General features: G+C 42.4%; 2 protein-coding genes across 8 annotated transcripts in view; both read right to left on the bottom strand.

Moving 5' to 3' along the window:
• The window catches only part of TDRD12 (tudor domain containing 12), a 75,234-nt gene extending 59,984 nt beyond the window's left edge, over positions 1 to 15,250 (bottom strand). For 2 of the 7 annotated variants that reach the window (XM_079988083.1, XM_079988084.1), the window contains exons 1-14: positions 15,077 to 15,250; positions 13,283 to 13,367; positions 13,017 to 13,178; positions 12,379 to 12,515; positions 11,513 to 11,632; positions 10,663 to 10,718; positions 9,541 to 9,626; positions 8,746 to 8,938; positions 7,531 to 7,613; positions 4,120 to 4,193; positions 3,525 to 3,596; positions 1,968 to 2,022; positions 1,345 to 1,449; positions 54 to 236 (exon numbers count right to left, since the gene is read on the bottom strand). In XM_079988083.1, the coding sequence (XP_079844209.1) occupies positions 54 to 236; positions 1,345 to 1,449; positions 1,968 to 2,022; positions 3,525 to 3,596; positions 4,120 to 4,193; positions 7,531 to 7,613; positions 8,746 to 8,938; positions 9,541 to 9,626; positions 10,663 to 10,718; positions 11,513 to 11,632; positions 12,379 to 12,515; positions 13,017 to 13,178; positions 13,283 to 13,306 (1,350 nt within the window). In that variant the 5' untranslated portion in view covers positions 13,307 to 13,367; positions 15,077 to 15,250. Of the gene's footprint in view, positions 1 to 53; positions 237 to 1,344; positions 1,450 to 1,967; positions 2,023 to 3,524; positions 3,597 to 4,119; positions 4,194 to 7,530; positions 7,614 to 8,745; positions 8,939 to 9,540; positions 9,627 to 10,662; positions 10,719 to 11,512; positions 11,633 to 12,378; positions 12,516 to 13,016; positions 13,179 to 13,282; positions 13,368 to 13,796; positions 13,819 to 14,912; positions 14,935 to 15,076 lie in introns of those variants that run through there. The other 5 variants (XM_079988079.1, XM_079988082.1, XM_079988078.1 and 2 more) reach the window with 5 other exon arrangements.
• Positions 15,251 to 17,327: 2,077 nt separating this feature from the next.
• NUDT19 (nudix hydrolase 19) lies at positions 17,328 to 22,494 on the bottom strand. The gene is made up of 3 exons (XM_079987994.1): positions 21,744 to 22,494; positions 19,469 to 19,676; positions 17,328 to 18,330 (listed from the first exon to the last, which is right to left on the bottom strand). The coding sequence occupies exons 1-3, from the start codon at positions 22,461 to 22,463 to the stop codon at positions 18,095 to 18,097; spliced, it is 1,164 nt and encodes a 387-aa protein (XP_079844120.1). The 5' UTR covers positions 22,464 to 22,494; the 3' UTR covers positions 17,328 to 18,094.
• Between the last annotated feature and the right edge of the window lie 4,883 nt (positions 22,495 to 27,377).

The following is a 27,377-nucleotide window of genomic DNA, read 5'->3' as shown; positions in this document are numbered from 1 at the left end:
GACTTGGTTTCAACAAAGAAGGTATTCGGGAATAAACTGAATATCCTACTTACACCACTCCGAGCTGGCAGTGATACATAACAACTTCTTGACTGCAAAAATGTAATAATTGGCAGAAGATATAGAAGTGGATCGTTTTCAGGAGAGATAATAACTGAATCACATCCGCGAGCTATTGGTGGCCACGAATAAGACTGTACATGATTAGGTCCTGGGAACTGATTCCTTAGAAGTTCCTACCAGGGGAAAAAATGCATCAACTGTATTTATATATTTGCTTAAAATAGAAGAATTGGTCTTAGGGAGATGATCAAATGAAGCTACACTATGTACACAGCCACAGTTTTCCTGTTAACAAGGGAGCAATGTGAGTTGCTTCCTACAGAATTTCCGTGGAGACCACGACCTGTGTATGCCCAGGTGACCCACTACAGGTGTATACTGATTCACTGGCTGACAGCCTACATATGGCTGACAGCATGTGGTTTAAACAGTCTGGGTTATTGAATATTCTGTATATGAGAAATCAATACAGGATTAAGGGGTGGCAGGGGTTGGAGAAGCACCAGCTATGGTCAGGACCAAGTTTTAAGCAGACACAGTTATAACTATTAATAGTCTTGGAAAACAATTCCCTGCCAAGCTAACAAATTCCACTGAAACAAGTGGCACCTGAGTGCAAACAAGCACACAGTTGTAGCCTTAATTACCAATTAAACCTTTTTGAGTTGCTCATCAGATCTGCTGCTAACAAATGGGTAAAAAGCCATAAGCAATGCAATTTCTGGGTATGGGCTACATCATATTTAAAATGTATTATTTCCACTATCATAAGATGTATTAAAGCGGGGCAGGCAGAGTCATAGCTGTCAACTTTTCCCTTTTCTTGCGAGGAATCTTATTTGGAATAAGGGAATTTCCCTTTAAAAAAGGAAAACATTGACAGCTATGGGCAGAGTATCAACAGCTAGCTTGCTCTGCTTTGCAAAGCTTCCTAGTTGTTGTTCAGAGATAGTAAGTTGCCATATCTATGGGATTAGGACATATTATTACAATGTGTCACTTTGAACCATTTTATCCTCATGGTCATCCTGTCAGGCTGCATAGTGCAAGGTGCTTGCCCATAGCTATCTAGTTATCCATAGCTATCTTCCAAAATTGACATTCAGCCTTGTGGTGACCTCAATGAATTACTGGGATTCTATTATGCAGAAGATGGCAATAGAAACAAGTGCTATTTTTAGAGCATGCTCAACTTCAAAAAATAATTTTGAGCTTTCAGTATTAGAGGAATTTAATCAAATACACAACCCCTGCTTTTATATATCATATAGTGAATATTACCTTTTTCAGAGTTGGAAACAGTGGTGCTGTTTCAAGAGATAAACACGGTTCCATTTTTTTATTAAGGACAGCAGGACGGAATGCACTACTATTCATTTGTAGTTTCTAAAATTAAAGGTAACAAACACAAGTCTGCAACAGACAGGATACATGATGATTTGCATTAAAATGTTCTACCTCACTGCAAATGTTTCCATATTTTTGTTTCTTTAGGAAAAGCACAAAACAATTTATGTCATTTATGGGATCACTAAGATTTCATGAGTACCAGTGCTACAATTAGGATTCTGAAACATATTCAACCTTCAGCTATCAAATTCTAAGATAACCCCAAATTGCTTTCTATTTTCAAATAGTCCTCCTGTTCCAATCCGGAAAGCACATTAGTGGACAGTTTTGAGATCATCCAGAAATTTGTAAAATAGGTGTGTGTCTCTCTCTCTCTCTCTGTGTGTGTGTGTGTGTGTTTGTGTAGCAATTTCTGAAGTGGCAGGTACACTATGTATCGATTCAAAAAACTAGATAAACAAACCAAAATTCTAAAAGCTCATTTATATATTTAAATGGCACTAACGGTCCAAAAGTGTTTATGATCTGCCAAAAGCAACAGTTAGTTGAAATACCTTGGTCTCATCTTGTCCATCAACAGCTTTCAAAGGATTTAAAAATTGTAGAAGCCTGAAAATATACAAGTTTGCTTTTTTAAAAAAAGTTTGTCACCACATGCCAACTTAAAATCCTTTATTTATTACACTTTTATTCAGCCCTTCTCCCAAAGAACTCAGGATGGCATATATAGTTATTTCTTTTTTTTATTCTTACAGCAACCCTGTGAGCTGAAACATAGTCTGCTGGATCAGGATAATGGCCCATTTAGTCCAACATCCTGTTCTCACAGTCGCCAACCAAATGCCTGTATGAAATCAAGGAACCAAACATGAGCACAAGAGCACTCTCCTCTCCTGTTATTTCCAGCAACTGGTATTAGGAAGCATTACAGTACTGCCTCCAACTGAGGACAAAGAGCAAAGGCATCATGGCTGGCTGAGAGGTGATTACCTTGGCCAATCAGTCAGTAAGCTTTATGGCTGAGCAAGGATTTGCATCTGGGCCGCTCCAATCTATGTTTAGCATAAGGAATAGACCACTAGGCTAGTATCAAATAATAATGCTTGTTTTGAATTGATAAACTAAGTATCTTGAACAAATATCTGTTTAGCAATTAAAAACATCATCAGATACCAAGTCAGTTTCACCCAAAACATTTACTGCATAGTTTGCACCTTATATAAAACATCCCCACAAAAGACACGCTATCTGCTGATTGTCTCAGTGCTTAGTTACATCAGCTCTATGGGAGGGTCGGGGTTGCTAGAAAGCACAAATTTTTACTGACTACTACCACCAGCAAGAATATGAGGAATCGTATTCAACCAAGTTGTGCTCAGATCAGACTCACTGAAATTACCATATTTTTCGCCCCATAGGACGCACTGGCCCATAGGACGCACCAAGTTTTTTTGGGGGGAAATAAAGAAAAAATGTTTTATTCCCCCCCCCCCGGCGCTTGTGGGGCCGGCAGCGGGGAGAAGCGCTCTTCTCCCCGCCGCCCGCCTGCAGACCAGGTCCGGGGACAGCGGGAAGACGCGCTGCGCCTCCCAGCTGTCCCCGGAGCTTGCGGGGCAGGCAGCGGGGAGAAGCACGCGTCTCCCCGCCGTCAGCCTCCAAACCACATCGGGAGACAGCGGGATGGCAGCGTTCCGCCTCCCTGCTGTCCCCCGACCTTGTGGGGCTGGCGCTGCGGCTCTCCTGAAGCCTGGAGAGCGAGAGGGGTCGGTGCGAAAAATACGGTAATTAGTACAACTAACTTTAGTCCCTGCCTTTCAGTAGTAGAATTTAGTTAGTGACAACCCAGTTAAATCTGGCTCTAAGTAATGAGTCATATACAAGAGTGAAAGTTATAAACATTGCAGACATTGTAGGAGATCCACTTTGCTTCTTCTTGCCTGACATATTAATATAACAAAATATCCATGTTTCAACTCAGCATCTGATGAAGGAGGTTGCGGCCTATGAGAGCTTATGCCATTTTATAATAAAACACTTTAAAAAACTCAGTCTCAAGGTAGCATTTCCATTTATGTAGTATTTGTATAGCTTCAAGATAAAAGAAAACTTACTTCACACCAATATTTTTCTCATAAAGATCTTTCTCCAGTTCTTGTGTTTTAGTAGTTTCCTTACATAAGGTGCTAAAATGAAACACACGATCATTTGATAAAACTTTACTCATGCCTGTAAAAATACTGGCTGCATGTGGAAAATATGTGAACTGGGGATTTTTTTGGGGGGGATGGGGGGCGCACACAAGGCATGAAAATGTCCCTACCCCACGTGTGACTGGAAATACCTCCTGCTCACACACAGGACTGCGTGGATTCCAGCCACAGTGGGAATGATGAAAAGCACAAAAAAGCAAGATGTATTGGAAGTGAACTAATTATCAACCAGGAATATATTAATAATGACTTTAGTATACAAAAACATGATAAACTTGAATAAGATAATTATCTTATTTTCACAAATATGCCAAACGGAAGACATGCCTTCTTCCCGTGCAGGAAAATGATCAAATGAGTCAAACTACTTACATTTAAACAGATTAATTGTGCTCTAAAATTGACAATCAGCAAGTTTAATTTTATTTTACATATAGTTTCAGCCCCTTGCCTATGTAAGGGAATAGGAATAGAAGATTTAGAGGTGAAAACAAACCTGTCTGTTTGTATATCCGCCTGCAAGGAAACAGTTATGCCTTGTTTTAAAGGAGGAACCGGCACCATTACAGCCTAAGTAAGCAGACAAAAACATCCCAGGGTTATGTTAATTATGACCTAGGAAACAGGGCACCTCTGTGCTTCTGGCTGGAGCTACTTCACTATAAGACTAGAATGGAGAGTAAGGCACATTGCACTGCTTTGGAACACAGTAAAATGCAGGCTTTCTCACCCACAACACAAAACACATCTGCGAGCGATTGTATCAAGCTACTCTTCCGTCCCTCTATTGCAGCATCAGTAGCAATATCTCAAAGCCATGTGCAGTGGTGGAGCTTCATGCTCCGGCACCGGGGGGGCGGGGCGGAGAGCAGGTGGGGGCGGGGCTGGCACACATCCCAGGGGCGTGGCGGGGTGCCCAGTGCAGGCAGCCGCAATGGCACTCCCCCTGCACTCCTCTTCCTCCGCCACTGGCCATGTGGCTCAGCTGGCTCAGTTGTGAAGTCGATTTGCAACTAACCTTCACCATCCTATCTATACAAACATAATTTGTCAAAGAAGAGAGCACTGAATACTTGGTGTGACTGCTCCTTATTGGATTAGTGTTTGGAGAACTCCAAGGCAACCATGGGTTAAGGCCCCCCACTGAAGGTAGACAGGTCATATGACCAAGAACACTTAAAAGGTATTCCTCCAGCTCAACCGGCTTTTCTGAGCTTCTGATTTGTTGGTCACAAGTTATGAATGAGGGGACTAAGAACAGAGTAGCAAGACTACGGCTGGGTTCACACAAAACACTAAGCCATGATTAATGTAAGCCAAGGTTTATAAATCAACAACAAACCATGGCTTGTAAGTATGGTTTGTCCACAGTTCAGAACAATGGCACGAGAATAATACTAATACTAATACTAATAATAATAATAATAATAATAATTTATTATTTATACCCTGCCCTCCCCAGCCAAGGCCGGGCTCAGAGCGGCTTACAAGCAATAATAAAAACAAGATGAATGATTACAACTTAAAAACAAAAATAAAATACAACATTAAAATAATGGAACATTAAAATATTAAAATGTAGCCTCATCGCAGGAGGAGAAGGAAAAGAAAAAAGAAACGAGAGGGAGGGAATCAAATTGGCTCCAAGCCAAAGGCCAGGTGGAACAACTCTGTCTTACAGGCCCTGCGGAAAGAAATCAGATCCTGCAGGGCCCTGGTCTCATGAGGCAGAGCGTTCCACCAGGCCGGAGCCAGAGTTGAAAAGGCCCTGGCTCTGGTTGAAGCCAATCTAACTTCCTTAGGGCCTGGGACCACTAGGGTGTTGTTATTTATGGCTCTCCGTGGGGCATACCAGGAGAGGCGGTCCCGTAGGTACGAGGGTCCTAGGACGTGAAGGGCTTTAAAGGTCAAAAGCAGCACCTTAAATCTGACCCTGTACTCCACCGGGAGCCAGGGCAGCTTGAAAAGCACTGGGTGAATATGCTCCCATGGCAGAGACCCCGTGAGGAGCCTCGCTGCAGCATTCTGTACCCGCTGGAGTTTCTGGGACAGCTTCCAGGGCAGCCCCGCATAGAGCGAATTACAGTAGTCAAGCCTGGAGATGACCATCGCATGGATCATTGTGGTCAGGTCGGGGCGGGAAAGGTAAGGGACCAACTGCTTGATGCGGCGAAGGTGGAAAAATGTCGCCTTGGCTGTTGCTGTAACTTGCGCCTCCATGGAAAGGGAGGCATCAAGGATTACACCCAAACTCTTAATGGAAGGCAATGGCACTAATTGGCCCGCAAGAGAAGGGAGTTGGTCCCTCATCCCCATGCCATCCCGACCTAGCCATAGGACCTCTGTCTTCGAATGATTTACAGTGGTGCCTTGCAAGACGAAAAGAATCCGTTCCGCGATTCTCTTCGTCTAGCGGTTTTTTCATCTTGCGAAGCAAGCCCATTGACGGCTTAGCGGATTAGCGGCTTATCGGCTTAGCGGATCAGCTGATAAGCGGCTTAGAAAAAGGGGGGGGGAGGGGAAAAAAACCCGCAGGAACTCGCAAGACATTTTCGTCTTGTGAAGCAAGCCCATAGGGAAATTCGTTTTGCAAAGCGCCTCCAAAATGGAAAACCCTTTCGTCTAGCAGGTTTTCCGTCTTGCGAGGCGTTCGTCTTGCGGGGCACCACTGTAGTTTCAATCGGCTTGCACGAAACCATCCAGCCACAGCTTCCAAGCATCTGGTGAGTGTGTAAGGGGCCGAGTTGGTGTGGCCATCCATCAGCAGATAGAGCTGAGTGTCATCAGCATATTGGTGACAGCCCAGCCCAAAGCTCCGGATAATCTGGGCAAGGGGGCGCATAAAGATGTTAAAAAGCATCGGGGAGAGAATTGCGCCCTGCGGCACTCCACACACCAAGGAGTGGCGCGACGACATTTCCCTCCCTAGTGCCACCCTCTGTCCCCAACCAGAGATAAAAGAGCACAACCAGTTACGGGCTATGCCCTGTATCCCCACGTCTGCGAGGCGGTGGTCCAGAAGATCATGATCGACCATGTCAAAGGCTGCTGACAAATCTAAAAGGATCAGCAGTCCTGACCCGCCTCGATCCAGTTGTCTATGGAGATCATCTGTTAGGGCAACCAGAGCCGTCTCCGTCCCAAAACCAGGACGGAAACCGGACTGAAATGGATCTAATGCCGATGTTTCCTCCATAAACCTACCAAGCTGTTCAGCAACTGCTCTCTCAATTACCTTACCCAGGTATGGAAGATTTGAAACTGGGTGGTAATTGGATAGGTCTAAGGGATCTAATGAAGTTTTCTTTAAGAGTGGACACACCACTGCTTCCTTCAGTTCCCCTGGGAATGTCCCCGTGTCAAGGGACAAATTGATAATTTCAACCAGGGGGGTCCGCACAACATCTGGACACTCCCTAATCAGCCAAGACGGATCAAGGAGGCAGGTGGTGGGCCTACCAACTTGGAGGAATCTATCCACATCAGTAGGGAGTATCCAATCGAAATGGTCCAACACTGGACCTGAAGTCAGTCGAGTGGCCTCCAGTTCAGTCATTGTATCTAAATTGGCAGGGAGGTCAATGAATGAATGAATGAATGAATGAGGGCCTTAACTCTTTGCCCCTGACTGCCCCCAGCCTAATTACAATCAGACACCTCCCCAAGAGAGAAAACAAATCCGGAAGCATTTGGGAATTGGTGGGGCACGTTGAAAGCTGAACCACTTACCAACAGTCATGTCACAAGCACTGTGTAAGAGGGGCTAACAGCAGTAATGCATACAGGTGAATCTGTACACACATACTTCAAGCAATGCTCAAAGCACTGGAGTGAGCCAGTTCCAACTTTTCCCAAGTATTATTTGAATAGTAAACAGCAAATTTAATTTTTTGCTACAATCACTCACTGGCTCTGTTTCTTCACTGGCTAAATCAGTTTCCTGCAAATTATTGCAAGCTGTTTTTTTAACGTCATCAGAAGCAGAAGCACCTAAAAGAAATAAAATGCAGTATGTTCCATTATTCGCTTAAAGTGTAATAATGCCAATTTGAGACATTATCACATCAAGCTTGAGTTTTCTCCTCTTTGTAAGTTTCCTTTACTTAGTATTTTCTTGGTTTTGTTAAAAAGTCCAAACATAATGAAAGAAACGAAATAAAAATATAAACTATAAAGTGTTACAGCCCGGAAGGACAAAAGTACAAAGATACAGTGCAGCTCCAAAGGGATAATAAAGTATTGACTTATACAAAATTCCTTTTACAAATAAAAATATTCTCCACCTGTAACATTCCATCATTATTGAGGAAAATGGTTCTCTGAAGTCTTAGATGTGCCAGACATTTCCATATACTGGTGACACATATAATAAATAAAACTATGACATACAGAAAAAAATAAAAACAAATCATTTGAGCAGTTCCTTTAACTATTTTTGTTTATGATATATTTTTTCAAGAAGGGCAGTATGCCAAACCCTAGAGTACCAGCAATGCAACTTTTATTAAGATGGAAGATCTTCCAGATTTGGGAATTTATGTAAGTTCTTCGCTTTTCAAATCTCATTTGTTTCCATACAGAGTTTCAAAAGCTAGAAGGATGGAGTAACTGTTTGTGTGGTTATCAAAGAGATCTCAACAAACACTTTTTCAAAAATCTAGCCACCTTTGAGCAGTCACCTGGTAGCCTTAAGTGAACGTTAATCACACTGAAGCTTTCATTGGTTGAGGAGTATGATTAGGTTTCCTCTCTTTTAGGTTCTTTTGTCAGTAACAGTCTGTGGAGCACAGCAGGATGGTGCTGCTTACCAACTTCAGGGTCATTGCCAGTTACTGAGGGACAGGGGCAAGCTGAGGTTGATGTCACATAGGAGCATCTGACTGACTCTGCTGCTACACCTGCACTGACTGCCATGCTGTGCTGCCCCTCCTCTGGTAAATGACAGCAGTTCCAGTACTGATAAGCCAGGTGAATAGCAAAGGCCCACCCCAAGGATCTGTACTATGCCAATAGGGAACAAGTGGGGTAGGAGCTGTAGAGGAAAAGCAGCAAGGAGAGGAACACCCTTGCCACTATGCTCCATCCTGTCTATTCATTTGGGAAGCAGATCTGTCATACTCACAAGTTTCAAAAGCCTTTGTTTCCTTGGCTTGCAACAACATTGGCCACAGAACAAGTGCAGGATTGATCTCCTCTGAAAGAGGCTCAAGGCTTAATGGTGTTTCTCTCTTCTGGTCTTCCACAGCACTAATTGTACTCTTCGGTGCCTCATAGAAAGCAAATTTTTTGGCAAGAAGATCGTCATTCACACATATCTATGAAGAAAACAGATTTCATGCATGTGAAGGTTTAGCATAATGGGGACACATTTTTACTAATGGCAGAGATAAAAATTACTAACATAATTTGGGAGGTACCTGAAATAGTTTTATAAGGCGGCTACTATCACCTAAAGTAGCTTGCCATGTGCACAAAGAATCTTCCCATCAGCTGCGGCATAAAGGCAAACCATGTAATTCTATTAAGCCAGAGGGGAGCAGCCTTTTTCACCCAAAGACTGGATCCAGAACTGACCCACCTACTGCAGGTCTGCCTCTAGACTACCTGCCAATGCTTGTAGGGTTTTTGCCTGTGTCCTAGCATCCTTGCTTCCGTGCACTTTGGACCCTCAGAGGCTTTGGGCAGGAGCCTCTTCTATCAAAAAAGCAAGTCATCACCCTATACAACCCCTGCTATCATTTTAAAGGATCTACTCTTAAAAACATATACAAAGAGGTGCATACAAGAAGGGAAGCTGAATGGCAGACTGTTATTCCCCATTAGTAGAGAGGGACAGATGCTGCCACTCACCCTGGCAAACTGGATGTCTGTTTTAAAATACTATACACAAACAGAATTGTAAAGGTGACTGGCTTACCTTTTCTTCCTTTATTGTGACATAGAGATCAACATCAAAACTGTCTTCTTCAACAGCACATAACTTGGCCTCCACCTTGGTGGTTGCTAGAAACAAAAATAAATGGAGCATTAATTAGGTCTTCTAATTTCTACATTTCCCCACAGTAGGTCTTTCTTGATTAAGCCAAATGGATGAAATATCAGAGGGGAGGCAACAACAACTGATTTTCTACATTCTTGCCAAAGAATCAAAAGTTATAAGCAGCCCCTTGATTGGAGTAAGGTAATGCAATAAGCATATGTTTTGGGAAGCCATTAACAGATAGTTAACCCGTTAGAAATGAATCTCAAAATATTTGATCAGTTTTACTCCAGTGAAGCTAGAAATAGATACATTTTATTTTTGTACATATGTAAGTCAAGTTGCTAGACATTTGCAAGCAAGATAAAACTTTAAAATCCTATGATGTGTGTGTAATTACAATGTGGCTGAATTCTGCAAAAGTTTATTACCATTCAGCATTAAAGGATCTCCCTGTTGTGACATCAGAATAATGACAGGGGGGTTATGACAATTCTGCCTGGCCAGTGGGCTTTGAACCTGTTCAACAATTAATTTGTGAACTGCTAAGTTTCAGCAAGTAGGTATCATTTTTTTTTTTTTTTTCAGGTTGGGTAGCCATCTCTCATGGATGCTTTAGCTGAGATTCCTGCATTGTAGGGGGTTGAACGAGATGACCCTTGGGTCCCTTCCAACTCTACAATTCTATGAATTACCAATAATGCCACTTTTCTGTTATTCTGATTTGTACCAACATTAAGTACACTAATATTCTTTACTTCAGGCACAGTTATCTAAGGAAGACATTGCCTTACACTGTACTGAGTCAATTTGTTGGCTCATCCAACTCCTTCTCCAGTGACTGGTACACTGGTGGCTCTCCAGGGTTTCAGACAGGCATTTCCCTTAGATATTAGAAACTCAACATGGAATCATCTGCAGATAGTCAGCTGTTCTGCAACTCAGCTATAGTCTCCAAACCCAGCCTCTTGGTGGATTTATAAAAAAAAACCCTCAACATTTTAACAGATTAGCCCATACATTTGGAATTATATAATATGCTATTCCTTGTTTCCTTACCATTCAGGAGATTTTGGAAGTAGTGGATAGCTGCTATATCCCAGCGGTTAGCAGGGCTACAAAAAAGCACACATGACTACTTTACTGTGGCACTATTATAAGTATATAAAAATGTATTATAGATTTGTGAAGTACTATTTCACTTCAAAATGTTTCTCAGAGAATGAAACAAACTGGATAGATATGAAGTCTGCCTCAGTGACATTTATACCAAGAAATATGGGGCCCTAGTAAATATAAAATAGGAAAATTTCACAGGCTCTACTTGTAGCTACATGGAATGTCACCCAAATTGTTGTTGTTTAGTCGTGTCCGACTCTTCATGACCCCATGGATCAGAGCACACCAGGCACTTCTGTCTTCCACTGCCTCCCACAGCTTGGTCAAACTCATGCTGGTAGCTTCGAGAACACTATCCAACCATCTCATCCTCTGTCGCCCCCTTCTCCTTGTGCCCTCCATCTTTCCCAGCATCAGGGTCTTTTCCAGGGAGTCTTCTCATGAGGTGGCCAAAGTATTGGAGTCTCAGCTTCAGGATCTGTCCTTCCAGTGAGCACTCAGGGCTGATTTCCTTAAGAATGGATAGGTTGTATCTTCTTGCAGTCCATGGGACTCTCAAGAGTCTCCTCCAGCACCACAATTCAAAAGCATCAATTCTTCGGCGATCAGCCTTCTTTATGGTCCAGCTCTCACTTCCATACATCACTACTGGGAAAACCATAGCTTTAACTATACGGACCTTTGTTGGCAAGGTGATGTCTCTCCCAAATTACAAGTCCTAATACTTGTCCTACAGAAACCCAAAATAATATAGAACGCTTTTACATAATACCTTGCAAAATGTACTTACACTATCTTGGCCTTGTCGTTACAGTAGTTGACACGCAGTGTGGCCGGTTTTGTACCATACAGTCTAAATTTCATTGCTCTGTAGGGTAATCTCATAAATGATTCCAAGGCAACACAAATCCTGAAAACAGAAATTTCAGAAAAACAAACCCTTTAACATAAATTAATACTTTATAAGCCAGGGGTAGCTAATGTGGTGCCCTCTGGATGTTCAGAACTACAATTTCTACCAGCCAGAGCCAGCATGGCCAACGGTCAGGAATAATGCAACTTGTATTCCAAAACGTCACAAAGGCACCACAGTGGCCACTCCTATTATAAACAAAGCATAAATTGTAAATAACACAGTGTTGTTGTCCTTGATAGGTGGACAATGTAGTCTGTCTGCTGTTACAGTAAGCCCGGAACTTACTCGGGGACTACCTTTCAGGAATTGCACTTAAAGCCAAAATCGCATATAGTCAAAACCCATTGGGTTCAATGGCAAGTAGGATTGCCAAAGTCATTTTTCCTGGAACTCTGCCCCTTTTTATTTTTATTTTGTCGTGTGCTTAAAGCTGAATGAGCACAAGTTAAATGTGCCTAAGTTGGGGGCTTACTGTGTGAAGTGAATGTGAAGAAAGATTAAGACAAACTTGCCCCGGACCAGCCAGCAAGTTAAAGGTTAAGATTAAATTTGAATGTAGGAGTTTACAACTCCATACACTTTGGTCTATCAGAAGGATCACACAAACTCAGTGGGCTTGTGTGATAGAACATGACATTAACCTTCTGATCGTACCTTCCAGGTTCCAGAGGGCTTGCTAGTCCCAGGTTGCAGTACTCTCATTGTGTATAACCTTTGCCTTTAGTATAATTAAAACATACCGGTCTGTTTTCACAGGGACACTCTTGGCATAATCCACAAGGAAACACTCAGCAAGGTAATAATCTGTACATGATATGATTGATTTAACAACAGCTCTGCACCAGGAATTCATTTCCTGACAATAAACAGCACAAACCTGAAAAAGAAACATCCATTCTCATTTGACACAAAATCTACATGAGATTAGCAGACAATTGATGGAATATAAGGAAAAACCAATAGGAAAAAACTACATGTACCAGTAATGTGCTATATATTTCATGCTTTATATTTCATACAGTGCCCAAAAGGTGGCAGAAATATGACAATTTATTTAGAAAAACTTCCAAAAGTAGCTAAACCCAAATATAAAATGTACTGTATAATATTATAAGCAGAGGCTGGATGATCATTTTAGCTGAGTCCTGCATTGCTGTTAAAGTTATCCAGTGCTTTCACAAAAGGTTGTATCCAATGAGGTTCACTCATAATAGAACTACTGAAATTAATGAACCAAAGTAAGTCATGTTCATGACATTCAATGGATCTCCTCTGAGTAGGACTAGCATTGAAAGTACACCGAATATCCCAACACTAGCCTCCCTTTCCCCCTCTTCAATTTCATATCCACTAAAGCAAATAAAGTACATAAAATTACCTGGCCCTTTTCCAATACAGATGGTTTGATATCATCCACATATCTGTGGAATTTATTGTAGAACAGATTCATTTCAGATTGAAGTTTTTTATATTCCATTTCGTTTTCTACAATACTTCCACCTCCTTTTATGTAGCCCCAAAAGCACCATGGATTTTCAATCTAATGAATAAGTATACCATAGTTAGAGTCCTATGAAAACACTGCAAGGTTTATGCTCAGAAATGAACATTCATATGCTGAAACTTGCCAAAAAGCCACAATACCTTCAATATAAACACTTCAAACATTTTCTTTCTTCAATGACTTTTTCAACTACATCAAAGAGATTTAGACGCTTTATCTATACCTCTGAAAAATACAACAAAGGAACAAGCATTTAAACTGCTTTTACATAATGACATTCCTTTAAAAGTAACTTTCAATCTGATAAAACCAGGCCACAGTCCAGGTGCTTTTCTTCCTTTTAGAAATGCAGCGGCCCAAAAACTAATACTGTATAGCTCCAGCTCCCCTAGAAGTTGAGCCTAGGTGTGCAATCAGTTGAACCGACAGGCAAGCAAGCAAGCAAGCAAACAAACAAAAAGGGCAGTACAGGCTTCTCTTTGCCAGCTTTCTCTGGAGCAAGGAATACAGGCAGCTTAATCTACTTTATACAATTATAAGCATAAAACATGTTGAAGATCACCCCGGTCCACTGCCCTGCTTTCCCTGAAGAAAGGGAAAGGTAGCAAAAATATATACTGCTGCTTTAATGATATTGATGGCCTGCCTACTTACTAAGCAAAGTTCTCAAGGTGGCCAATGTTTAAAATAAAATTAGACAATAGTAAAGTAGTTACTAGGATGGGACAAAGGCGTATTTGAGATTTCCTGCAGTCGTTAGATGTTCTGAATGCAACAAGGAAATGTAATGAACAGGTACTGAAGATTGTGTTTGATGGACAGACAGTCTGAGCTGGTAGAAGTCAGCTTCTTTACGACTTAAGACAGTATTCTTCAACTGTGTCTGATTTGGCACCTGCCTTCAGTCCAAACATGCATCTGGGGCCCCGACTCTATAGAGGCAACCCCCCTTTTACACAGGGGTTATGTAACATTACAAAGCACTGCACACATCTGTGAAATCACATATATTTGAAAAACTATCGAAAAAGCCTGCTAACACCCCAATGAGCACTTCTTAATATTATTATAGAGGGGTAACGTGAAGCAGACTGGTTGATAAATTAAACCTCCCCCCAACCCCCAGCAAACCATCTTAAACAATAATAAAAAAGGGCAGTAGGACTGGAAACTGCCCATAGAACATATGGCTGTTTTAGGTCAAAATAAATCACTGAATATAAATTTTACTGAGATTAGGAGAACAGCCTTGCACATATAACGGCTCTGGGTACAGGCTGCCCATTCACACCATCACAGCTCTTTTGGGGCGGGGTATAAATAATGACATTTTTGTTTGTTGTTGCAAGTTGCTTTCGGTCACATTTGTGAAGGAAGCAACTAGTAACAATTTGCAATCACGGGAATAAGGCAGGTCCTTAAAAAAAAAAAATGCCCCTCAGGTGTAAAAAGCCAGGCTAAATAATAATAAAGCGTGGTGGTGGCAAGCAGTTAGGCTAAATCAATGATGGCCAAACTTGGCCCTCCAGCTGTTTTGGGACTACAATTCCCACCATCCCTGACCACTGGTCCTGCTAGCTAGGGATGATGGGAGTTGTAGACCCAAAACAGCCATCACTGGACTAAATAATAATAATAATAATAATAATAATAAAGGCGGGGAATAATAATAATAAAGGCGGGGAATAAAGGCTAAATTAGGGTGTCAAGGAAGGGGGCGAGGAGGGAGGTGGCCACCTGCGATGGTTCTAAACTGATCACGTGTCCTACCTGTATCCGTATATTAAAATATACGTAACCGCCACCCGACGCGCGCGGGGGGGGGGAAGCTGCCCCCACTTCTGAGGAATAGCTCGTCCCCGCGGCTGCTTTATCACCGCTCGCACCTCCCCGCGCCCTCAAATGCAAACCTCCGGCTCCGCTCCTCAACTCACCTCGTCTCACCCCGCCCCTTCTCCGTCTCCTCCCCGCAGCGGTTAACTTACATTTTCCTTTCCGCGTGCTCCAGAACTGAGGCGGCTGTTTAACCGCTGCCGCCGCGCGCGCGCATGCTCAGTGGCGCTCCCAGCTTCTCAGCGGCGGAGCACGTGCCAGCGACGGGCGGCCCATTTTGTTTTTGTCGCGGTTTTAAAAAAACCAAAAACCCTTAATTTTGTGTGTGAACATTAACATTAAAAAATATTGTTTATTTGGTTTTCAGGTCAGAGTTTTACAACCACATATCCAACATCCAACATAAAATACATCCCCATTATGTCCAAAGTTCACCATTAAACTACAAGTGTTATTCCAGTCCTGCTAACAGTTTTAACTGTTTACAATGATTTTTAAGATAAATAATAAATTTTCCTCATTCCTTATGAATTTTTTTGGTCTTCCTGATTTCTGTTTCTTCTGGTCATTTTTGCCAATTTGGCATAATCCATCAACTTAATCTGCCATTCTTCTCTGGTAGGGGCTTTATCTTCTTTCTATCTCAACAATTAACATTTTTAAAACAAACTGATTAAGCAGAGAAATGGTGTGTGTGTATTTCTGTGTGTACATGAACACATTTTTGTCCAACTGGTGGTGGTTTTTTAAATAAAAAACCTGTTAATACTGTAATTTGAGGGGGAAATGAATGTGTGTGTGTATTTATATACAGACATCCACATGCACAGTATTTAGAAGGGATTCCATCCCTCTTATAACAAACAACTCCTTCATTATAAGAGGGATGGAATCAGCCATCCCTGCTAACAATACTCTGCATCCTTATCAGGTACACTTCCCAGAATTCTTTGCAGGAAATAATGGCTGGTCAAAGTGCTTTAAATGTATGGTACTGTACTAATGTGGCCATGTGTAAAACATCTTCTTTGAGTTATAGTCCATCATCAGGCATGTCCGCTTTTGCTCAGCCTGCACAACCTCCACGCTGCTCGGTGGAGAAACAAATATACTTTAAGGTTTTGCCTCCCTCTTGCCTCCCCACTTGGAGCCTGTTAAAAGAGGTATAAGCAAGGGAACAACTTGCACTGCCACCAAATAAACTTAATGCAGATCCTCTTCAATCATACATTTAAGGTGCACTTAGTGCACATCTAAAGCACGTGACTTCCCACAAAAATAAAATAAAATTGGGGGGGGGGGGGAGATGTAGTTTGCTACATCTTAGGCAAGTCCTAAGTTCCAAGGAGTTGATCTGACCATGGGTGTAGCCAAAGGCAGCAGGGGGGCAACTGCCCTCCTAAATCAATCAAAATCAATACATATCTGAAGTTCTACCCCCCCAAACAAAAATCCTGGCTACGCCCATGGATCTGACTACGGTATACACAAATATGACTTTATGTACTATTTCTGAAATGTAACTCCCATGCATGTCGTGAGTCAGCTGTATAGAGATCTGAGAGCTTGGTGTTTTTTTTAGAAGACATTCTGAGAGCAAGAGCTTGCTGGACACAGACTGATATTATTTGTGATAACTGGTCTTGACAACAGATGTGAAATATTTAAACCAAACCTGAAATACGGCTAATATACCGGTAATAGCATTCTAAGAGATACTGCATAGTCGGAGGGTTCAGTTAAGCCAGATTAATATTTATGTGTGATTGGTAAATAGTTTCTCTAAAAACGAAACTATATACACAGTGATACCTTGGAACATTAAATATAGATGGTTCAATAAATCTTCTGTGCACATTTTAAAACCTTTTGTACAACAGAGACAAAGCAAGGCAATTTGTGTAAAACTGCTTTGGTTGCAGTTTGTTATCTTTTGCTTAGCTATTCCAACACCCAAAACGTAAAACTAAAGAGACAGACATTTCTCTTGGTCTGTGTTACTTCCTCCCCTTATGTTACATCAAGTCTCAGTTTCTTAATTCCAGCTAGAAGATGGGATGGAGGAAACCCAAGTCCCTTTGTAACTGGCACACACGGAGGACACTTTTTCAGTAGTTTTCTATTCATTCCTCAAACTAGTTAGGAGTCAGACACAGCTCAAAAGCTCCAGTTTGGACACACGTGAAATATAATAGGAGGGCTTTAATTTCAACTTCCAGCTTTATATTTTTAAAAATAAGGAAGCTCCTGACACACACAAACTATTAATAGGGCCTCTTCTTAATTTTAAAGAAAACAAGATGTGTAATGGCTCAGTATATCTTAGCAATGATAAAAACAGCCAAAGCAATGTTGCTAAAAATAAATATTTATTTTTAAAATAAATTCTAAAAATAAATTACAATTTGGCGTTTTAAATGCTAATTTAAATGCACATCAGTTGACATTCTGAAATATAAAAACTGAAAACCCAACCATACAATGGAATTAATTCTATTGCTGTTAGACAGCACTAGCAAATTAGTGTGTCTAGAAAAGTGCCTTCCAAAAGCAGAGCTTCTGAATATTTTAAAAATAATCACTATTGATTGAATTTACAGAACTTATGCTCATGTAAAGCTGCAATCCTAAACTGCCATTTTGAATCCCAGCTAATTAGGGAGCTTCACTTTTGAGTAAACATCCATAGTGTCTCCAGATTTTAATGGGAAAAGCAGAATAGTTCAATATACTGAATAATATTGATAAAGGACCAGTTTATCCCAATACTGACAAATGGTCTTTGGTAGCCATGGGTAACTATTGCTCCACTGCCTCTTCAGTGCCTTAAATCCATAAACGTGTAGATTAAGGTCAAGTTCTTAGCAGACAGATGTCCACCCCAGAATTGGCACATTTGCACAAAATTTTAGCCAGGGAAGTAATTACTGTGGTACACAAACGAAAGCCTAAATCATTCACACAAGGCTTGATGTAGATAAAGTGGCACAAGAATGTATTAATTCCAGCTACATTTGAAATACATGTTGCTTAGCAAGATGTGAAGCTCCCAGGGCAGCTTATTCAGGAACTGCCGTTGCGTTGGTAGATATAAAAATATGTAAACTATTTTTAAAATATTATAATTTACTATTGCAATCTGAATTATTACCCCTTTTAAAGTCCATTGTTACTGGATTGATGTGTTTATATTTGGGCTGGATATTCACATAGATATTAACATTATTATGGTCTTGTGTCACTATCCGGTGAAGTCTACTGGCGTCTTTCATTAGATCTTCAATCTTTTTATCTGTCATCAACATTGGTTTTCTTTCTCCTGTAAAATCAGGATCTTCTGGATATAGCTCATCACCTAAAAAATATAATGTATAACTTAAATTTTTATGTAATATTCAGTATTTCAGTGAACTTCGTTTTAGGTACTTCTAGAGATTTTAAACTATTTTGCTGTTGGATGGCTTGATAAGATTCAAAACTGGTTTTGTGACAGTATTTTTCATAAAGGTTCTCTTGGCATACAAGAATGCAAGTAATCAAGTATTTCAATGAACTAATAAAGTGGGTCTTGTTCTATCTGTGCCAAGGAATATAATATGAACAATGAATTTATAGAGAAACAAGAGCTTTAAGGCCCAGCCTGCACATACAAATATGCTCAGTTCAGACATAATACTATACTGAGAGTTACAATTACTAGGATAAGTAGCCTTGGGCTATTCTATCCTCTCTATGGATGAAGAAAAGACTGCCTGGGAACTCTGTCTACATTGCCATGAGTTCCACCATGGAAGACAGGCCAGATAAAAATATTAAAAATCTGGAGCTCAACTATTATAGCTCTGGGAAGAAGCAGGGTTCAAGGTTGAATCCTCCCCTTTTCTTTTTTGCCTGCTTTGCTGAGTAATGAAAAGTTATAGCTAAACCTGTAACTGAGTTTTCTTGCTTTTTAAAAGGCTATTAACAAGGCAAAATATAAAATGCCTATGTCAGTTGCAGACTTCACACAGAGGTCAAGGTCAGTACACTGACGATACTAAATGAAAGGAACCACACTAGTTTCACAATTGTGGCAGATCCTAAACTCATTTATTAAGAAGCCCTACTGTACTTAGTCAGGGTTACTTCTTAAATGACATGCAAAGGATTGCACAATAAGGCTGCAACCCTATGGACACTTATTTGGGAGTAAACCCTACTGGACTCACTTATGAGAAAAGATGCACTGAATTGCATAGAAATATATTTATAACATCATTCAAGAAGCAAACATTAAGCCTAATAATAGACAAGATCCACAGATTACACTAGTGGCTAATACCAGACAATTCAGAATAGACCTCCCTTATTGGGAAATTGTAAATAAATCAATTCTTCTTCAAAACACCATCCTAATAATATGCACTGGAATTTGAAAGTACTTGTTCTTCCCAAAGAATGAAAATAAACTTATCATTGTTAAAATAACTAATCCAAATGCCATTTTGATCTACCTGGTAAAATCTGCATATGGCCATCTGAAGCAATCATCAGAACAGGCATCCAACGCTCACATCCTTCTAAGGCTCGTTCAGAGGCAAACCTATGCAGATCATGAAGTGATGTGAAATTGCAGAGCCTGCAGAATTCATAAAATTGAGGTGGTGCTATCGAGATGTCTTGGGACTTAAAGAGTTCAACAGCTTCTGAGGGCGTTGACCACTGAAAAAGAATGAAGAATAAGCTGAACTCCATAGTTTGTGAATTCCCATTGCAAGGAATATTCTGAATCACCTGAATCATTTCAGCACTAAAATATAATTTTGCAACAATTCTAAATGCTCAAATAAATGTGATGTCTGTGCCTTCAGGTCTATGGGAAAACAAAGGAGAGGTCAGAAGATATTTAGGGGCAGAGTTTTTACAAAAGGCTGCACTATGGATTCTCCAGCTTGATCTCATCTTTCTCCCAAAAAGCTCAAGGCAGCAGTCTCCACACCCCATTACTTACCCTCACAACAATCTTATGAGGTTGGTCAGGCCAAAAGCCAAACAACATATTTTTTGTGCTTCTTTAAAAAATGCTTAAAACAGGTGTTTCTATTACAAAGAAATAAAAGCCAGGTAGACTAAATTTGAAACGTTCTCCTGATCCAGATCAAGGCTCCTTGATTGTTTCTTGCTAAAAAGTATTCCTTCTCTAGCTGCTATTTGCCCCAAACCTGCAAGGATTGGCCCAAGGTCACCTAGTGAGCTTCAGGGCTGAGCAAGGCTTGAACCTGGCATCCTGCCAGTCCTACATGGGACACACCAGAAGGGTGTAGTTTCAAGTGATGTGTGGCCAAGGTCATTGTCCATAACTTGTTGCCAGTCTCTGGGCTCAGACTGTGAACATGTTCATCACCGTTTGACCGAGCATAAATCCCATTGTGTTACGCAGGCCTTGCATTCTGGTAAGCACGCTGAGACTTGCAGTCTAAGGAAGAGAATGTCTATTTTATGTGAGGCGAGAGAAGGGAATGCTGATGCCAGGGAGCCAGCAGGGTGCTATTTAGAGAGCAGAATTGGGAAGATCTGGGTTCAAGCTTCCCACCAGCTATGAAGCTTGCTGAGTGATCTTGGGCTAGTCCCAAGAAGAAGAGTTCTGCTGGATCAGGCCAGAGGCTTATCTGACCCCAAGATTCTGTCCCTGCAGAGGCCAACCAGATGCCAATGAAAAAGCCACAAGAAGCAGCACATGACCTCAACAGCTCTTTACTTCCTGACACCTGATATCCAGAGGCAAACTGCCACCCTCTTGGCTAGTGGCCACTGACTAGTAAGCATCCCTTAGCCTAATCTGCCTAATGTAAGAGGAGCTCTGCTGGATCAGGCCAAAGGGGGCCCATCCAGAGCTCAGCCTCATGTTCTCACAGCGGCTGGGGAGATGCCCCTAATGGGAAGCCCCAAAGCAGGGCCTGAGCCCAAGAGCACAGTCCGCTCCTGTGGCTTCCAGCAACTGGCTCAATTTACTGGCACTCTCCTGCCTAGTGGCCACTGGTTAGTAACCATCTCCTAGCCTAGCAGACCTCACAGGGTTGTTGTGAGGATAAAATGGGCACTGGGGATAAAGAGGGAGTCCTGTTCAGCGTCTTGACATCTGTGGCGGCGCGACATCATAAATCTAATAAAAATGTAAATGTTTCCCTTGTGTAGATGCAAAGCCTCCAACCTGAAGACAGCGTGCTTTCTCCCCCACACTAATAATAATAATTTTTAAAAATCATCTCGTTGGAAGCAAATGGACAGCATACCTCCCCCCACCCCATAATAATAATAATAATAGCAGCAGCAGCCTGGTGTCAGAAGCAAGCATGTGAGGACAGTACACCTTTTCTCCCCACTGGGCTAATAATAATATAACAATAATAGTAGTAATAAAAATGATAAAACTTCTCATGTCTGAATTGAGCATGTAAAGATGGCGTGCCTTGCCCCTGCTAACAACAATAAATAACAACAATAGTAGTAGTCAGGGCTTTTCCCCCAGCCACAGAACTCAGTTCTGGCACCTCTCAGGTGGGCGCCTTCGCCATTATAAAGAGAACAAGGGGAGGCGTCCGTGATGAGTTCCAGCACCTCTTTTTCTAGAAAAATAGCATTGGTAGTACAGTAGTAGAAGTAGCAGTAGTAATAACAACAACAACAACAATAACAACGACGACCAAAATCGCCTCATGTCTGAAGCGAGCATGTGAGGAGAGGGCGCCTTTTCTCCCGCGGCCCCGGCTTCGTCCCAGTCCCGCTCACCTGGCAGGCCGTCACCTCCCCGTCGTCGTGCGAGGCGACCGGCGGCGCCTGCCCGAGGCAGCAGAGGTAGAAGGCGGTGTCGTAGCGGCGGCCGCCTCGCCCCGCGCGGCCCACGGGGGTCAGCCAGTTGCTCCACTCGCGCAGCGCCCAGATGTTGGGCACGCAGCTCAGGTGGCGGCACAGCTGCAAGAAGCTGCCGGGCTGCCGCTGCACCCGCAGCCGCCACTCAGCCAGCTCCGAGGACGGCGGGAGGCGCTCGGCTGGCAGCAGGCGGGCCGGGCCCGTGGTGGCGGCCGTGGCGGCGGCGGCGGCATCAGCTACCGGGCCGGGCAGCACCAAGAGGACTCCGGCTTCCTCGAAGGCCTCGCGGATGGCGCAGAGGCGGAAGGCCACGTCTCCCGGCAGCGGCGAGCCCAGCTCCGGGCGCTCGGCGGAGAAGAGCGGCGCCCTCGGGCACTTGCTCCGCACCGAGCCCAGCCCGCAGCGCGGCCCGCCCGGCAGCAGCTGCAGCCAGTCGGACGAGAAGTCGGCCGCGTCCGCCACGCCGCCCGGGAAGACGTGGGCGCTGGGCAGGAAGGCGCTCCGCGGGCTCCGCCGCAGCAGGAGCAGTTCGTAGTCGAAGGCGCCCGCTGCCGTGGGCCGAGGGGGAGACGCGCTCGGCCCGCCTGCCGCCAGCAGCAGCGTCGCCGCCTCCCGCCAGTGCCGCAACCGCCAGCTCATGTTGCGCGCCTCGGCCTCCGGGGCCGGTGGCAAGGGTGAGTCTGGTGCCCTCACGTTCCCGCCTCTCCCGCCTCCTCAGGGCGGGCCTGTTGCCGCCTCCGCCACCCAGCGGCCTCGCCTTTTGAGGCGCGGTGTCTCCTCAGGGCTGCCAGGCCGGTGTTGGGAAAGGGAACGCCGCCCCCGACAGCAGCTTTTGAAATGATTATTAGTATTGTTTAAATTATTAGTATTGTTATTTTAACAGCCCTCGACTGTTGAACGATCTTCGGCCTTCTAAATATGTTGGTGTGTGGTATTTTCATTATAATTATTATGTTCCGCATTTTGTGTTTTTATGCAGTAAACCGCCCTGTGATCCTCGGATGAAGAGCCGTATATAAAAATGTAATAAATAAACAAATATTTCGCTCAACAGGTATGAGGCCACATTAAGGAAGGTGGAAGTCCAAGAACAGCAAAGGAAGGAGAGAACAGAAAAAAGAGATGGCATGAGCATGGTAAGTATACGGGATAAGTGAAAGCAAATGTACACAAGGTTCACAATGACAGGCCGGGACAAAGAAAACAAAAGATACGCCGCTGCCGCCCATTTTTAATTATTTTTTTCTAAAAAATATTTATATACCACTACGTCATTAAAAATATATCAAAACTGCTTACAGCGATAAAATTTTAAACCACACAATAAAACCCACAGAGAGTTAAAAACAGGTGTCAGTTAACCATTGTGAAATGCATTAGCGAAAAGGAAGCAGCCAAAGTCAGAGTCAGAAGTAAATTGCGGCTTACGCTCTGTGTGTGTTTGAGATTGCAGCCTGCATTTCAATTGAAGGGACTTGGGAACTGTATTCATCTGCCCACAATCAGTATAACATACCTCACAGGGTGGGTATAAGGATACAGTGGTGGAGTGTATGCAACTGTCTTGAGAACTTTAGGGGAAAGGTAAATTTCTTAAAAAGTGTGTGTGTGTGTGTGTGTGTGTGTGTGTGTGTATATATATATATATATATATATATATATAAAATTAGAGCTAGTAAGGTAATTATAGAGGACCTGGGATATCTTGGTTCAAATACCTGCTAAATAATGACATTCATTAGGTGACCCTAAGCCAATCACTTTTTGTTAGCTAGACTACAGCCACAGGAGATTGACTTTACATCCTTGGTGGAAGGGTGGAAGGGACAAGAGGATGCTCCACCCTCATCCCATGTACAGAAGCTTACTTCAGTACTAGTGGCAGGCTAACTTATGCAAGGCATACCACATGGCACATGCTACACTGTCTTCCAGTAGCTCTCTGCCACTTGTTCACTGCTCCTCCTGACTCGTGTTTACTCTCTTCTCAAGTACTGCAATGCAGCAGAGGAGGGATCAGCACGTGTCACATGATCAGAGCTCTGCATGCACACATATAATGACTCTTGGAAAGTGCTGACTTACCTGCTTCCTTGCTTGGAAAGTGACCTTTCTATAATGCTGTCTATAGTCCAAGGGGAAGGTGACTCTGTAGCCTGGTTCACACATGTTGCTAAACCATGGTTTATTGAACCTGTGAACCATGTCCATCAGTTTTACTATGATTTGTTTACTGCCAACAAATCAAAATCTTAAGCCATGGGTTCTTGTTTACTTATGAGCCTTGGTTTGGTTTAACACTTGTTTGGAGTTACATGGGTATACATCCGTATATTCCCAATTAGCTAAGTACTGTTTTTCAAAAGCCAAGCCATGCACCCCCTACTTTTGAAATTTTTTATATCTCAGTGGTTTTTGTTATGTGAATGATACCATGGACCCCCGGGTGGGTTATGCGGACCTCTGGGGTACACGGCCCAGACAAGCTGTCCAAAAGAAAATTTATACAACAAGTATAGGCAGCATGTGGTGTGCCTGTAGTGATTGAGCCTCAACCTGCTTCCTGAAGTGCACACACTTCCCATGATTCTAAACATATGTTTGTATATTTATAGATTATTAATATCATATCTACATTTTGATGCTACTGTAAGAGCTTTGAAATTTTACCACCCAATCTATGGGTAGGCAAACTAAGGCCCGGGGGCTGGATCTGGCCCAATCTCCTTCTAAATCCAGCCTGCAGACGGTCCAGGAATCAGCGTGTTTTTACGTGAGTAGAATGTGTCATTTTATTTAAAATGCATCTGTGGGTTATTTGTGGGGCATAGGAATTCGTTCTTTTTTCTTCTTCAAAATCTAGTCTGGCCCCCCACAAGGTCTGAGGGACAGTGGACCAGCCCCCTGCTTAAAAGGTTTGCTGGCCCCTGATCCAGTCAGTGTAGCAGTTGAAATTATTGTACACTGTTCCCTGATCTCACCCCCTAAGCTCATTGAAATCAATGGTCGTAAGTGTGGCTAACTGCACAGAAGTGCAGCATAAAGTGCTTTTGGCTGCAGGCCAACAGATGCATCTAAGAAGATCCAGAATACACAATGCATTTGGCCTTCTCTATCCTGGCCTTGTTGTTGTTTTTTTAAAGCAATTGCAGCCTTTGGATGGGACTGTGACAGTCTGGGAGAGGGAGCTGATAGTGAGATTGCGGCCAGTGGATGTGACATCCTCAGTAGCAAAGAGCAACTGGGGGGAGTGATCTTAGATGAGGAAGTAGTGAGATCATGACTGCACAGTGATCACCATGGCCAAGGAGAAATCAAGTCTGTGTCAAAATCCAAAAGATTATCTTTCCACTTCCCTAGAATCTCTGCTATCCTGAAAGTAGTGGCCTTCCTAGGAGATGCAGTCAGTAGCTTCTCCATGATTGGTGTCCTTTAATTTGTCTTTCAATTAAGCCAGGAAGCAGAATACCAAAATTGCACCTCCACACTTTATTACAGTACTTCCCTTCCCTTCCATGGGAACTAGGTAGCTCAGAGAAATGGAGATTGCATTTGCTATGTTTTGTCAGTAGTGGGGGCTAATGGACCAGCGTTTTTTCTTTTTCTTTTTTACTGTTGAGTTGGACCATGCCAGTTTGTACAGAGTGTAAACTCTGAAACCCCTTTCAGTGCTTACTAATTCATGTTCATAAATATCTGAGATAATGCCTTCTCTCATATCAACCTGCCTATGCATTAGGATCAGCAGAAAAGGCTCACCTGGTGGTCCCTGCATTAAATGAAGTGTGTTTGTGTGGAGGCCCATGGAAGGGCCCTTTCACTGGTGATTCTACATGAGTTGAACGACCTCTTGACTGAAGTGTGTGTTTCTCCAACCTTATGTTCTTTTAGATGCCATGTAGAAACTCACATTTTTTCAGACTTTTAGAAGCTGATGAATTAAGACACTTTTATTATGTGGTTAATTGTGTAATTTAGGATTATTGCTTTAATGTTTCTGTTTCGTGTGTTTTTAGATTACCTTATTGTCGTAAATCACTGTGTGATTTTTTTGGTGGGGGGATGGTGGTATAGAAATTGCTTGAGAAATAAAAAAAGAATGCTGAAAAACTGTAAACTGCTCTTGCGTCCTACCAAACTGCTTGGCTGCAAGTTCATTCTGGTGCTAGCTTGGCAGAGTAGCAGAGGTCAGCCAGCTGGCTGATTACATTTGGGGGGGAAACTGGGACAAAACACCAGCATAGCTATAATCAGACACACACGCAAGACTGAACATCTGCTCACTCTTTCTCTTATATGCTATACAAACTGTTTATCATTAATTTTTTCTTAATATTTCTCACCATTTCCTGTCTGCAGTACTATTTAGTAAGGTTCATTGAACTCAGTAGAGCTGACTTGTGAATAGTCAAGTATAAAATTCCCCTGTTTAAATATGGTAGATATGGGGCTGTATCCAACATTCTCTGTTCGCCCTTTCACTTTTTTGGAACGTTAATGTTACACAGCAGAAGTATCCAATTCGCAACAGTTGTAGAGGAAATGCATTGCACAACTCATGGGGTTATGCAGCAAAGTTACCAGCAACCTGCTTCTGCATTTTGTTGTGAAACAATACAAAACATGTTGCCGGTGGAACCAGTACTTCCAGTACTAAGGGACTTTAACTTAGCACCACATTGGATACAACCCACAATGTAGAGAATTATTTGGTATTCCTTTATTGCAATATTATTATTGCTATTTTTCTTTCATTCATGGAATGCCTGAAATGTTCTAGGTGCTGTATATAAATTACAAATAACACGGTCCTTATCCATAGGCCTGTAGTCCAATAGACATGACAAGGGAAAAACAAGCAAATTCAGGTACCAGTTCTTAATGGTTACCAAGTTATGTAATTGTTTTTTTGGTAACCGGCTGACTATGAGCTGTACCCAGCTAGGTATTATGCAGAGCAGACCCATTGAAATTAGTCATGTGTATTAATTGGGTCTACTCTTGGTATAACTAGCATTAGATATAACCTAATATTATAAGTGACTTACCGGTACATATGTGCGGATATTTTAATTTTTGAGGTAAAGTTTTTTTCAATGTCCTTAAAGGATAAAAACCATTCTTAATACAAAACAAGGGATCATCTGTATGTGACTTCATGGACTTACCTGTTACTATATTTCCTTTAAATTAATTTCCCATCTTTTCCAGAAAAGTGCTAGTGAACATTTAACTGCTATGAAGTAGCTAAGTGAAATTGTTTTTATTTCCTCCTCTTTAACTAAGTGCATTATAACTGGAGATTTAGAAACTATTATATACCTAGTCTTTGTTCTAAAATCTAATCTGCACCCTAATTACAAGTACAGTGGTACCTTGGGTTACATACGCTTCAGGTTACAGACTCCGCTAACCCAGAAATAGTACCTCGGTTAAGAACAGAAATCATGCTCCGGCAGCGCGGCAGCAGCAGGAGGCCCCATTAGCTAAAGTGGTGCTTCAGGTTAAGAACAGTTTCAGGTTAAGAATGGACCTCCGGAACGAATTAAGTAC

The sequence above is a fragment of the Podarcis cretensis genome, assembly GCF_951804945.1.
Source record: "Podarcis cretensis genome assembly, chromosome: 8".
Classification (NCBI taxonomy): Eukaryota; Metazoa; Chordata; class Lepidosauria; order Squamata; family Lacertidae; genus Podarcis; species Podarcis cretensis.
Note: the sequence above shows the minus strand (reverse complement) of the source record. Positions and strands in the feature narration are given on the sequence as shown.

Coding starts and splice junctions, on each gene's coding strand:
- NUDT19 (XM_079987994.1), bottom strand. CDS start 22,463: ATGAGCTGGCGGTTGCGGCACTGGCGGGAGGCGGCGACGCTGCTGCTG. Junction 19,677..21,743: donor GGGAGGTGACGGCCTGCCAG/GTGAGCGGGACT, acceptor ATTCTTTTTCAG/TGGTCAACGCCCTCAGAAGC. Junction 18,331..19,468: donor CCATATGCAGATTTTACCAG/GTAGATCAAAAT, acceptor TATATTTTTTAG/GTGATGAGCTATATCCAGAA.